The sequence below is a fragment of the Suillus fuscotomentosus genome (assembly GCF_016647785.1).
Source record: "Suillus fuscotomentosus strain FC203 chromosome Unknown F5891scaffold_74, whole genome shotgun sequence".
In the NCBI taxonomy this organism is placed as follows: Eukaryota; Fungi; Basidiomycota; class Agaricomycetes; order Boletales; family Suillaceae; genus Suillus; species Suillus fuscotomentosus.
The window spans coordinates 84,975-97,281 of NW_024539586.1; the positions used below are offsets into that span (position 1 = coordinate 84,975).

At 48.5% G+C, this 12,307-nt stretch overlaps 3 protein-coding genes across 3 annotated transcripts; all 3 read left to right on the top strand.

Moving 5' to 3' along the window:
* Positions 1-757: 757 nt before the first annotated feature.
* Positions 758-3,982, top strand: F5891DRAFT_702714 (uncharacterized protein). Its single transcript, XM_041372869.1, has 3 exons — positions 758-930; positions 985-1,747; positions 1,798-3,982. The coding sequence occupies exons 2-3, from the start codon at positions 1,096-1,098 to the stop codon at positions 3,633-3,635; spliced, it is 2,490 nt and encodes an 829-aa protein (XP_041220405.1). The 5' UTR covers positions 758-930; positions 985-1,095; the 3' UTR covers positions 3,636-3,982.
* Positions 3,983-5,961: 1,979 nt separating this feature from the next.
* F5891DRAFT_1060740 (chromatin remodeling complex protein) lies at positions 5,962-9,703 on the top strand. Its single transcript, XM_041362897.1, has 12 exons — positions 5,962-6,257; positions 6,311-6,486; positions 6,553-6,627; positions 6,691-6,718; positions 6,774-7,103; positions 7,154-7,422; positions 7,472-7,760; positions 7,814-8,144; positions 8,194-8,513; positions 8,565-9,189; positions 9,242-9,355; positions 9,406-9,703. The coding sequence occupies exons 1-12, from the start codon at positions 6,127-6,129 to the stop codon at positions 9,529-9,531; spliced, it is 2,814 nt and encodes a 937-aa protein (XP_041220406.1). The 5' UTR covers positions 5,962-6,126; the 3' UTR covers positions 9,532-9,703.
* A 273-nt stretch (positions 9,704-9,976) lies between these two features.
* On the top strand, positions 9,977-12,270 carry F5891DRAFT_1194813 (transmembrane amino acid transporter protein-domain-containing protein; the record flags this gene model as incomplete). The annotated part of the gene is made up of 11 exons (XM_041368008.1): positions 9,977-10,067; positions 10,122-10,579; positions 10,635-10,759; positions 10,814-10,948; positions 10,998-11,087; positions 11,152-11,362; positions 11,420-11,503; positions 11,561-11,635; positions 11,694-11,776; positions 11,829-11,856; positions 11,911-12,270. The coding sequence occupies 11 exons, from the start codon at positions 9,977-9,979 to the stop codon at positions 12,268-12,270; spliced, it is 1,740 nt and encodes a 579-aa protein (XP_041220407.1).
* Positions 12,271-12,307: the final 37 nt, after the last annotated feature.

The following is a 12,307-nucleotide window of genomic DNA, read 5'->3' on the forward strand; positions in this document are numbered from 1 at the left end:
ACGAGGAACGCTCAGCGCTCGTTGTGGCATGGCCTTTAAATTTAGAGCCGTCTGCCTGTGCCATGCCGATAGCCTATGCAACGAGTCGGAACCAGCAGTGATGTTAGATATTCCGAACTTGGAGCTCGGAGCCTCGAAGCTTCGAAGCTAAGATGGAAGTTAGTACTTAAAAATATCGAACCGTCATCACGATGGTCAGCGAGTGCCTGATCCGTACACTGTACACAGAACTTAGAAGGGCGCGGAATATCCCGAGAAGATTGCTGAACTTGCAGGTTTGCACGCCGAGTCAAGCTCTCACAAGTGCCTTGAGGAAGGTGTGCGAGACACCTGGGACGCAAGAGCCGCTTCCTCAATCGAGTCTTGGTATCCTCCCTTACTACATGCCCGATGAGGGTGTCAAGCGCCCCAGGCACATCGGCACGAGCCAACGACACGTCCATGGTGCCAATCGCGAAGGTGGATTCATTCACCACAGCAAATGTAGTTTGCATCAACCTGCCGGACTTGTCGCTCTGGCTGGCCAGCGACATTTATAAACACTGATAAGTATATAATAAAATGTTCTGATCGAAATATTCTGAGTGCATTTGTTGACACATATAATAAGCATCGTACCTTCTCTGCCTTCCTCTGCACCAGGAGCGTCGATGATATAGGTTCAGTACAAACTCGTCTAGTACCGAATTGGAAGAGTCAAAGAATCCACAAGACTAGCACGTGTTTCATTAACCGTTGTGACGTCACAAGGCCTTAAGCAAACCTCGTGGCTACTCCTTAGCCGCGTCTCCAATTTACTGGCTGCACACACGCAGCGCATATAAGAATATTCTGCTGCGCAAGCGTCGTCTGCGGACAACCTCGCCTTGTGTGCCTTGCTTTAATCTGCTGTGAACGGTTAGCGCATACTTGTTACTAACTTACTACCAAGTAAGTTTAATCGATCTGGGCTTGATGTCCTTCCTTTGCTGACCTTGCTGCCAGCCGTTTTCCGCCTGGAGTCCATCCCGATTCTCCGTGCCTCTCTTTCTCCAATATCTCTGTCACTTTGTTGTATCCGCCGGTCGCACCTAGTCTCGGCCAACCATCACAAACATGCAGCCAGGCTCTGTAACAGACTCTGGCTTCATTCCAAGGAAAGAGTTCATTCGTGAACAACGAGCTACGAACATCTTTGGCCTTCTTGCTATCTCTGGCTCAAGTTGTATCAGGCTTTATTCTTTTCCTCCTGATGTCATTGCAGCTTTACGTCGACTCCTTGATCACTTTTACCTCACAGGTGGATTTCGCGAGGATATACAGCAGAACTTCTGGGAATTTACCATAACTCAAAAGCCCTGGAATGCACCAAAAAGTCCTCGTACAGAGCGAATTCTCCTCGACATACTCGCTGTCATATACAGGTTTGGATACACTATTCTTTCTACCGTTGACTATGGTCGGGAGCGCGACGATCGTTTAGCTATCTCATTTTCGAGGCCACTTCTACCTTCTTCGCCCGCTCCACCTTTTGCACCAGCTCCCGCTGGCTCGGGAAGTAATATTTCGCACCAGACGGGGCTGCAAACGGAGAGAAGAATGCCCTTTGCCATCTCATTTGTCTCGCAGACCATCATGCGAGTTATCAATCCACCACTAAACGCAACTCCAGCAATTCTTCAAGCCGTGCGAGGATCGTGGCCTCGGGGTGTATTATCAGAGAAGAAAACGGACAACGCGTATGAATTTAAGTTGAAGGGGTATAGCTGTGAGTGTCCTTGAGTAAAATTCGTGTAGGTTTTAAAGACTTTTGTGCAGGGTTCCACGAAGACACATTTGCGACAGATTCTCTGCGACACATCCTTTCACTTCTATCATCCCTCGATGCACATGCATGTTCCCTTGTCATTTCGCTAGCAATCAATGGTCGTTCCAGAGTCAAGGACCTATGGGTCTTTACTGGCCCTAGCACTACTGAGACTGATCCTTATTGGCCCGAATCTCCCATAAGCCAATCCGGTTCTATGCTGGATGTAAGAAGATCTCATCGGGCGTCGACGCCCGAACCACCAGAAGTGGGTATGATCCCCAGCTCTTTGCATAGAAAAGCCGCCACTAGCTCTCAGCACCCGCCTCACGGCTTGCCATCCTCTCAGACACCTCAACACATGCGGTCGGCCACAGAATCCAACGCATTGCCTCCCCTTGCGACAAATTTGCCGCCTCGTGCAGTGCCAGGCAATCAAATGCGAAAGCCTGCACCCCGCGCACAAGTGCCAGTGTCTGTTGACTTCGATGCTCGAGATGATGATGAACATGGTCGATTTCGCACTTCTCTTGCTAGCGCTGTGCCAAGTAGTTGTGAGAACATGACTGGTATAGGTTCCATGGCGCGTAATAGATTCACTTCCAATCTCATCTACACAGCAACCCCTGGCCCACTTCCTGAATCGGATCATCCCACCGAAGACACTGTATTCTCGTCGCCACCTCCTGAACGACATCATCATAGACCGAGATCGAGATCTCCGTCTCCCCAACGCCGGGTAAGCGCTCTGCGACCGGTATCGACTCGTTCGAAGACCCCTCCGCTCCTCCGATCACATTCCCCGCCTAGGGACCCTCGCAATCCCTCACCGACGCCTGCTAGCCATGATGTCTCGATGAATGAAGGCCCGCCTCTCCTCAGCCCAGGGATGTTTCGTATGAGAGACTCAGCATACTCTGCGAATACTATTGACACAGACACATCTCTTGGGGTCCCGTTCAAATGGCCAGGACTTGGCCGGCCAGATGGCATTGAAAATATTGAGGAGGTGCACGAGGAACTATGTGAGGAACCAACGCCACGCCTACCTGTCTTACCTGGCGCATGGGCAATGTCGCCTGAGGAGGAGCGCCCCGAGATGTTGTCTCGTATGAACGAGGCATCTATGGTCGATGAGCGTGGTCTCCATCTGGAACACAGAAGAAGTCCAGACAAATCATTGCATGATATCGATGCGAGGATTTCCTCGCCGGAGTTGGTTAGTGATCAGGCTGTGCGCAAGAGTGAAGCAGGGCTTATTGGGATGATATCTCCCCCGAGGCCTCCTCCCCCACCGATTCATCCTCCATCAAGGGAGAGCGTTTATAAAAGGAAGGCATCAAATTCAACTGATCCACCTGCATCACCTATAAAGTCTGGCAGTCGCAGTGGGAGTGGTAATGGTTGGGTGCTTGTGAACGTTGAGGGCAAGGAACACATGACAGCTTCAATGTCAACACCAGTCGGTAGCCCCACGTCCACGACACAAGTCGAACGTGGAGGAAAGCGCACTACAAGTGCTGCCGCAGAAAGGGCCTCGATGTCCGCTGCAGCGAAGGCGATTGCTGTCATTGATGCACAAGACACAAAAGCCAAGAAGCGCCAGTCCACTGGTTCTGGTCTACGACGTTTTCTATCTATCTCACGGCCTGGTGCCAAGGGCGCTGACGAAGTGAAATCTGACCCTCGTCTCGCTGCTCTACGTTCAAAGGAATCAGCGTCCAGCGAAAAAGAAAGTTCTAAACTCACCTCCTCTCACCAAAGGCGATTTCGCAACAAGTTCACCCGCCTAGGAGCTTCAGAGCCTGCCGCTCGGCCGCCAGATCGAGTGCGGGTCAATCTCGACTAACTTTTACATTCTTTTCATTCTCAATTCCCTATCCCTTATATTATCGACATATGCTTAATTGCCTCTTTACGACTCCTCAGCAGCATATGACTCCATAACCCACATTTTACTGACTTCTTTGTGCTTTCGTTTGTCACTCATGTAGTACTTATGCTTTACCTCTCTACAGGTGCCTTACGACAGACTACTCGTAATTTTACGGATACAGCATATCGCTTTTCAAACTGGTGTCAAATTGCTCTTCATGGCCTGAAGGTTTCTGTCACCTCCATCCTGAATGTGTTCAGCTTTCGACTTTCCGACAACTTCCGCAGCAAAAACCACCTAACCCATTGTCACGGTGGCTGAAAGTGTGTGGATTCTTTTCGCGCACCGTTCGGATGCTGTTTCCCACAAGAAGACAGACAGTGACTTCCATTGCACATCTGTCATCTGATATCTTTCACAAGGCCGAGCCTCTCTAAATTCGTCCGCAGTTGCGCTCGTGCGCCGTGCGGGTACGGGTATGTACCGACCCGTACACCCCGCGGTATTGTGATTATCCGCGGGAACCAGCATACAACGTAGGTCTAATGACTATCACTCGGAATGATCATCCGAGGGATCCGTTCACGGATATTATGGTCCGTTCATTGTATGCAAGCGGAGCAACGCGCTCAGGGTCATCGTGATATATGTTGCATCTTGCAACTGTCATGTACTGGTATTTCTCAGTAAGTATACCATCTTCCACCAGTCTGTATGTCGTCAAAGGTTGACAAAACTTTTAAGTTGTGATGGCGCTGGGCATCATCAGCCATGAGTTGTCGATTGCCATTTTTTCTGGACTCGGGTGCAACACAGTATCGATGTAGTCGATCTTTCTACAAGATACGTGGCTCGGGTGATGAAGACGGGTCACTGTGTATTCTATCTTGCAGGTGCGGGCTCGCTCATGATGGTATATCACACCGTAAAGTTCATTTCTGGCGTCCGATCGGACTTGTCAGCAGTGGATGCAACTCTGGTCTACTGCATCACCAATTTCATCAGGCCCCAGGGGATCGACTGCATTGCCGCCGTTAATATAGGTATGTAGTTCAACTTTTGACGACCTTAATTGTTGTTCATCTTCGAAGGATTTTACCGGTAGATTGATCAATCTTGAGATGCAGGATGTGTTGTACCTTGCAGCCCCTGGAATGTGTCCACTCAGTGCTCTTAGAGGCTCATTAGGAAGCCTGATCAAATGTGGTGTGAGAACAACCTGTGGCATACCTACCCGCCGAATCACCGTGCTGGACCTAGCACTTCTGCCTGACATCATTCCAGCTCTAGTCACCATAGAGATCATGAGAGGTGTGCTATCACAGGGACGAGACCATACGCATTCCGGATGTTATTCAAGCGAACCCGCATCGACTTCTCATCGATTACTAGTCTCTCGTGCATAAACGGCGCGATATATGGCAGCTGTTTCCAGCTTCAGAACAACAGCCTGTTCGTGCCTTATGTTATTGCTCTCCTCAATTCTTCCGACCAGCTTACTAAAGAAGTTGGTGAAGTGAGCACTGCTGTATTCGCGTTACTCTACCACATGACTTCAGAGATACAAATTTCGGCTTCTGGTGTTTGCGCGTGCGTGATATCTTACTAGTATAGAGGACCGGCATAACATAGATTTATTTCTCCATCACTTGATCATTAATATTCTTCACTATGGACATTTCCTCAAATACTCTTATCGCATGTGGTTATTAATGTTTGGCAGTTCTCCCTCGTTGACGCAGCGAGTAGCCTAGTGGCGTGTCGGTGCATAACATACGCGTTTGACCACATGCCGGATCACGTGAATACCAGCCACATCCCCTTGGATGTACTTGTGGTCCTACAGTGCGCACAAGCATGGAACAAATTAAATGAAAGTTCCTGCGAAGGAAGGTTTGGAAGTGTCTTAATCGTGACAAAATTGCGGTGGAGTAGTCATTCATAAATTGACGTAGGACAAGGACTACGTCTCGAGGCAAAGCAAAGATCGCAATGAGCCCAAGATCGGAAGACCGGGCGTCACGGTCATACGCTGACGTCGATGGGTAAAATCCATGGCATTCAGAGGGGATCCCATTGCCAACTGGCGCGAGAAAAAGCTTGACCGCGTCTTTGGTGTTCGGCGGAATGATTCATGGTGTTCGAGGTGCGAGCCTTCCCGTGACACAACGATAGACACGGGTGGACTGCCGTTAACATGAATAAGAGCGATTGATTCTACTAAGTACTAACTGTCGTTAATGAAACGTGACAGTCGTCAGAGAAAGGTTTAATGCTGAGCGTGCAAAAAAAAACTTTGGTTGAAGTTGGCGTCTCTTGTGTAATAAGACGGAGGCAGAGATGCAAAAATGCACAGGGACCGCTACACGCATTCGTTTCCTCCCTAATAGCCACCCGCGGCCGTTCCCTCTTATTTCCCGCCTCTTGCATCTTCGCCCTTGTCCTCCAACAATCCTTCCCCACAATGCCAACATGCAGACGCAAACGTGTCGTCCTCACAGAACCATCCGAGGCTCTTCTCCAGGCTGCAAAGTCCAACCCTAACAAGGAGGTCTATTATCTACAGCAAACTGGCGAGATATTTGAAACTTATGAGTTTGTCAAACCTTTTCTTTTTTCAATGTCTCCTACAACCATGTTCTCCTCAGGGCCTACGCTGCGAGGATGTCATTTTACAGGCTTAAGCAATTCCAGTGCGAGGTCACAGGAAAGAGCGGCCTTGACTACTTCCAGGCGCTTGAAAGCGAACAACAGGAGGCACAGACTATGCATTCCAGGTTCCCTGAGCCTCTGAAAGCCGCTGTCCTCAAGGCTGTCCAATGGCGTGCGTCTTTTCTCAGCGAACTATCTGTTGACCTCGAAGAACGTTGATCATATTTGTCATTTGTAGAGGTCGTAGGTCGACTAGACCACCTCGTAGAAGCTGTCTTTGACCGGTTCAAGGACCGCTATTTTGTGGATGAGAGTAAGTCGGTTTGTTAACGTCAATTTACCCTAGCACTCATCCCATCCTTTCACGCGACGTCAGAGGTGTTCGTTGACGCGCAAGGCGACAAGTTCGTGCACTATATTTAAGGCCTCTACCCCTGTAACTGACATGTATCTCGCCAGGTTCTACGCGAAAGTTGTGCAAGTGCATCCCCCGAAGACCAAGAGTGACGATGTCGATGTCCCAGCCGAAAATCAAGCCTCATCTTCATCAGTGACATCTCCACCTCAAGCAATTGTTGATGATGACGCAGTTCAAATCCATAAGGTTGGTGGAGACTTGAAGATCCCAGCGAAGGAAGCATTGGTCCGCGATGACCCCCTTAAGTACTCCTACAAGGTCCAGATACTTGAAGAGCAACATGAGAAGAGTCACGAGAAAGGAAAGGCAGCATCGAAAGATAAAGCCAAGTGGAGCGGTAGCTTCATGGATGTGCAGTGCAGTGTCATGAGGTTTGTGGCCCCATTAACCCAACATGAACAAAACTGACTAGGTCTTGTAGCCGCGATCGTCTTGCATTCTCGAAGTCTATTCTTCGTCGCTTTATCCGTGACTGTGTTGATCGTGATGCTGCCGTCGCCTCGCCATGGACGGTGAAACCGGTCATCGCGAAGCACTATGGTGTCGACTCCGTGATGCCAGAAGAAACACGCAAAGGTGTTGAAGACATCAAACGTGGTGAGATTGATAAGCGTAAAAAGATATGGGAGGACAAGGAAGGACCACCAACCAAGAAGCAGAAAAAGATGACTGCTGCTCAGGAGGAAAGAGGTAACGTCGCTCTATCCTGGATAATACTCGGCGCTGAGTCCTGTAACAGTGAAAGCCTTGGCTGTTGCAGCTGAAAAACGAGAGCGCGAAGCTCGCGAAAAGGCTGAGCGTCAACAAAAGGCAAAAGAAGAGGCTGAGCGTCTGGCTGCAGAGAAGAAGAAAAAGAAACCCATTCGCTACCCTACTGAAGATCTGGATGTTCGGCTTAACGACAAGGAGAAGAAAGCAGGTTTGAAGGTCAAAAAGCCAACGCCAAGTAAATTGGGAGTTCCGTTTGGCGAGAATCAGGGTACTTTTGAAGCATTTTTAACGTCATGGAATTTTCTGGTCATTTATGGGTGAGTGAACAATCGCAAATTGTTACATATGAATATCTAACAGTCTACCGCAGACAACCTCTCCACTTGTCAACATTTACGATGGATGAGTTTGAACATGCTTTGCGGCATTCCCTCGTAGACCCGCCTTGTGCACTACTAGGAGAGATTCACTCAACGCTCATTTACAACCTACGCACAGTGCCATTTACTCGGCATAGTGCTGTCCTGTCGTTACTGCGTCTCCAAGATACGCTGGAAGAAGAGCACCGAGTACTCAGTGTCTCAATCGATGAGTTAGCTGGTGCCATGGCTGACGTGGGGAACAACTGGGAACGGATTCCCTTACGGCACAATGAGATGCGAGACGGGTGGGAGGAGGCTCTTCTAGGATGCCTGAAAGATGTGGAGTGATTTCAGCCTATTGTTCATATTCGATGCTCATTTCTGATAGCACGCCACACTCGACAACTTTCCTCGCCTACGAGAAGTCTTGACAAGATTACTCTTTGCCCCAGAACCACATGCAGAAGTTTCGTCTTCATCTTCAAGCTCTCGTGTTTCAAGTCCTGCTGCAAACAACCTGACTGTTCAATCCTCACCCAGCGAGCGTTACTATGCGCTGCCTCCTGCCGACAGGATTGATATCCTTACCTTGATGTGCAATCTCGCTGTATCAAGCAAGGCAGTTCATTCCCATATGGAGTCATGCGAAGAGCAGTTAACTGCCCTTCGCAAGGAGAAAATAGAGATTGGCCGCCAGAAGAAGCAGTAGTGAGTTCGCGTTGACGCATGGTGGTATTTCCATTTAACGTCCTTTTTCAGTACCGAGGAAATGAATTCCCTTGCCGGGGAAACGGAGGTGAAGGAGCCCGGAACCAACGGTACCGTTCCAGACGAAGATACCACGATGCACGAATCCAGTGATCTTTCGGACGTTCCTTCAGAAGATGGCTCGGAGACCGCATCTACTTCTAGTGCTCGCCAAAAGAGATCAGCGCGTCAGAAAGATCTTCGTCAGAAAGCCCACACTCAGGCACACGCGAAGCAACGCGAGCTCGCTCGTGCTCAAGCAGCCTCTGCGAAACAAGCACTGGCAGAACATCGCAGACTTGATGAAGAGGTCAATAAGCTTGAGCGTCGATTAGAGGCGATTGAACGAGAGTTCAGGAAGCTGCTTGGTGCGGTGCGAATCAAACCATTGGGAAAGGACCGGTTCCATAATCGGATTTGGTGGTTTGACGGCATGGGATCTGCTTCTTTGCTGGGCAGTGGAGGCGTTGTCCAGTACGGAACTGGTCGAATCTTTATACAGGGCCCGAGCGAGATGGATTTAGAGTTGATGTTAAAGAAGGAGGATGATGACTATGAAACTAGGAGGCTTGAAGAAGAAGGGCCAGAGGGAATGTTGGCACCATCCGAGTGGGCACAGTATGCTGAGCCTGAAGAGGTAATCTTTATCTATCATTTTGTTGATCGCCGTTGATCGTTTGGCTTTGCAGCTCGACGAGTTCCTTGCTTGGTTAAACCCTAAGGGTGTCCGGGAACTAGCCCTGAAGAATTCATTCATAAAGTGGTGGAGTCATATCGCTCCTGGCATGCGCAAACGCATCTCTGTAGGTACTAGAGATCTCGACAACCACCACTGTCTAATCATTATGAGCAGGATCTCAACATCAGTGCAAAGCTTCCTGAAGCCAGACGCAGCACCCGAACTAAACCTTCTGGTCACGATGTCTCTCGCGAGCCTTACATGATGTGGACAAATCGAAGAGCTGTTAACTCGGTGTAATGTACGTATGTGCCGTTCTGTAAACATTCCATTCCTTGCGGCGGTGTTATGCCTTGTCAAATAAGCACATACTAACTCGGGAAATACCTCTCGATGAAAATAATAAAGCGAGTGTAAAAATATATATTTACCAACTAAATATGGAATGGTATATTTTCAGATTGAGGGCAAATAAAAGTAGCACTACACATCACACAATAACTTTAGTCTTTTACTCTTTACTATGGTGATCGCCAAAGGGCTCGGCCGTTCATCTAGAACCGACAATAAAATTTCCTGCAGGCCGCAATTGCTTCCTGATTATCTATTCCGTCAGCCTTCGCCCGGATCTCCTATTGAACCTTAGATTACTGTTCAATAGTATTTTCCGAACAACCGCACGCGACCTTTAAAACTTTGTGTCCTTGTCATTGGACACATACCAAACAGTATCCTAGATTCAGATATGACATCCTACACATCGCGTGCAGGAGTACCCTTCACTTCTAGCTCTGTGGATAGTTCTACAGGCAGCATGAGGGGCGTTATCGCTTCATGTGCGTACTAAAATTGTTCCTACTGATCTACAGTTAGTCTTACTCCAAATGCAGACCGTCGCTCGCAATTTTTTGCCAGTTCAAATATACCATATAATGCTCATTTTTCTGATGAGGGGTCGGATGAAGAGGCTCGTGTTGGAGAAGATGACGAGGAAGGCGAGTTAGTTCCAATACCCAGGGATGACATGACAGAGTTCTGGGACTGGGACGAAACGTCGCGTCCAGTCTTACAACGTGCACGAACTTTTATCCCCCAACGGCCTGTTGAGACACGGGAAATCACTGCTACTGGCGGAAGTCCACTCGCTCAATCAACCAGTGATGAAACTGTTCCTTTACTGCAAGCATCTCCCACATCTAATCAAGTCAGTTATGGGGGATCTGATTCAGACGCGTACGTCGGTGGAGAATCGCATGGCCCAACAGATCGGTCTATACTACGGCGCAAGTCGTCAGGTACCCTGAGGAAACCACACAACTACGGAGGACAAAGTACCTACGGGCAGACAGTAGGTGTTATCATTCGATCGTAAATATATCTGCTAATTGCGATTGATCGCTCAGTTATTCAACAGCATCGCGATATTATTGGGCATTGGAATGTTATCCGAGCCCCTAGCCTTCGCATATGCTGGTTGGATCGGTGGAACGGCTCTCATTGTATTTATGGGCTTCTTGAATTGTTATACGTCAGTTGAACTCGCACTATCTACTTATATTCTCCCACTCACCGCACGCAACAGTGCTAAGATTCTTGCTGGTATCATCTTGGAAGACCCTCGTCTGAGGTCATACGCCGACATTGGTCGTAAGGCGTTTGGTCCAAAGTCAATTGCCCTGACTACGATTATGTTTTGTCTTGAGCTTTTTGCCGTCAGGTCAGCGTGTTTTCTAAATGACTTGGTCATATTGTTCATGTTTCTTTAGCGTTGCTTTCGTCACTCTAGCCGCTGACTCCATGCACGAAATCATGCCAGCGTATTCTTCAAACACATTCAAAATCGCGTCCATAGTCGTGTAAGCGTTACTTCCTGATGCTGTCAACATAATTTTCATGGTTCTTTGACCATTTCAACGATAGATTGGCACCGCTGGTTTTTCTACCGCTCTCTATACTCTCTTATACATCGATATTTGGCATCTGTTCGACGCTCCTTATCATTGCTGTCATTTTCATAGATGGCTTTTCTAAGCCAGATGCTCCTGGTAGTCTCTGGAGTCCGGCCGTGACGTCATGGGGGACTGGCTCCATGACCGAGCTTGGAATTGCTTTTGGCTTGCTTATGGCTGGCGTATGTCTCATCTCCCATACGGTTCCTGAGACATGTCGCTTATTGTCAATGTTTCAGTTCTCTGGCCATGCTGTAATACCATCGCTGGCCCGTGATATGGTTGATCCTTCCGAGTTTGATAATATGATCAACTGGGCCTTCGTGAGTAAATTTGCTACGGTTTCTAACTTATTGTTCACCATTTCCCGATCTCAATAGATCGTTACCACATTCATCTATGGGATCATCGGTTATGCTGGGTATTTGATGTTTGGACGGAACGTGAGCGACGAAGTGAGCTTTATAATCTCAACCTTTGGATGACAACCCGAGACGTTGACGACGCATTTAGGTCAGTAAGGACCTCATGAACACTCCTGGCTATACCTCATGGATCAATGAAATCGCACTGTGGACGTTGGTGTCAACCCCTATGTGAGTTTCAGGAGTTGCCCATCTTTGCTAACACTGACACTTTTGTCAACAGCACAAAGTTTCCTCTCAGCACGCGGCCAGTGAGTGATATGCACTTGTCCTAGAGAACTGAACACTGATGAGCATCCATCTAGCTCAATGTCATCCTCGAAATCATGCTCGGTATAGATAATCATGCACCATTGCAGGGCGGTATCAAACCCCAGCTGGACACACAACTTTCTACCGCTCATCGGCTTTTGAATCGTACATTCTTCATTGTCGAGCGCATATCTGTCCCTGCGCTGTCTATTTTGGTGTCGATCCTCGTTCCAGAGTTTAGCTCCCTTATGGCCTTCCTCGGTTCATTTTCGGCCTTCATGATCTGCGTCATTGGTCCTATATCGGCCAAAATTGCCCTGGAGGGAAGGTGTAGTTTGGTTGATGCTTCATTCCTCGCAATAGCCACTGTGATGGCAACTTGGGGTACGCTCGCTGCATTTTGGACAGCGTGAAATTCTCGTTGGTTTCGGAGAGATGCAGACGGATATC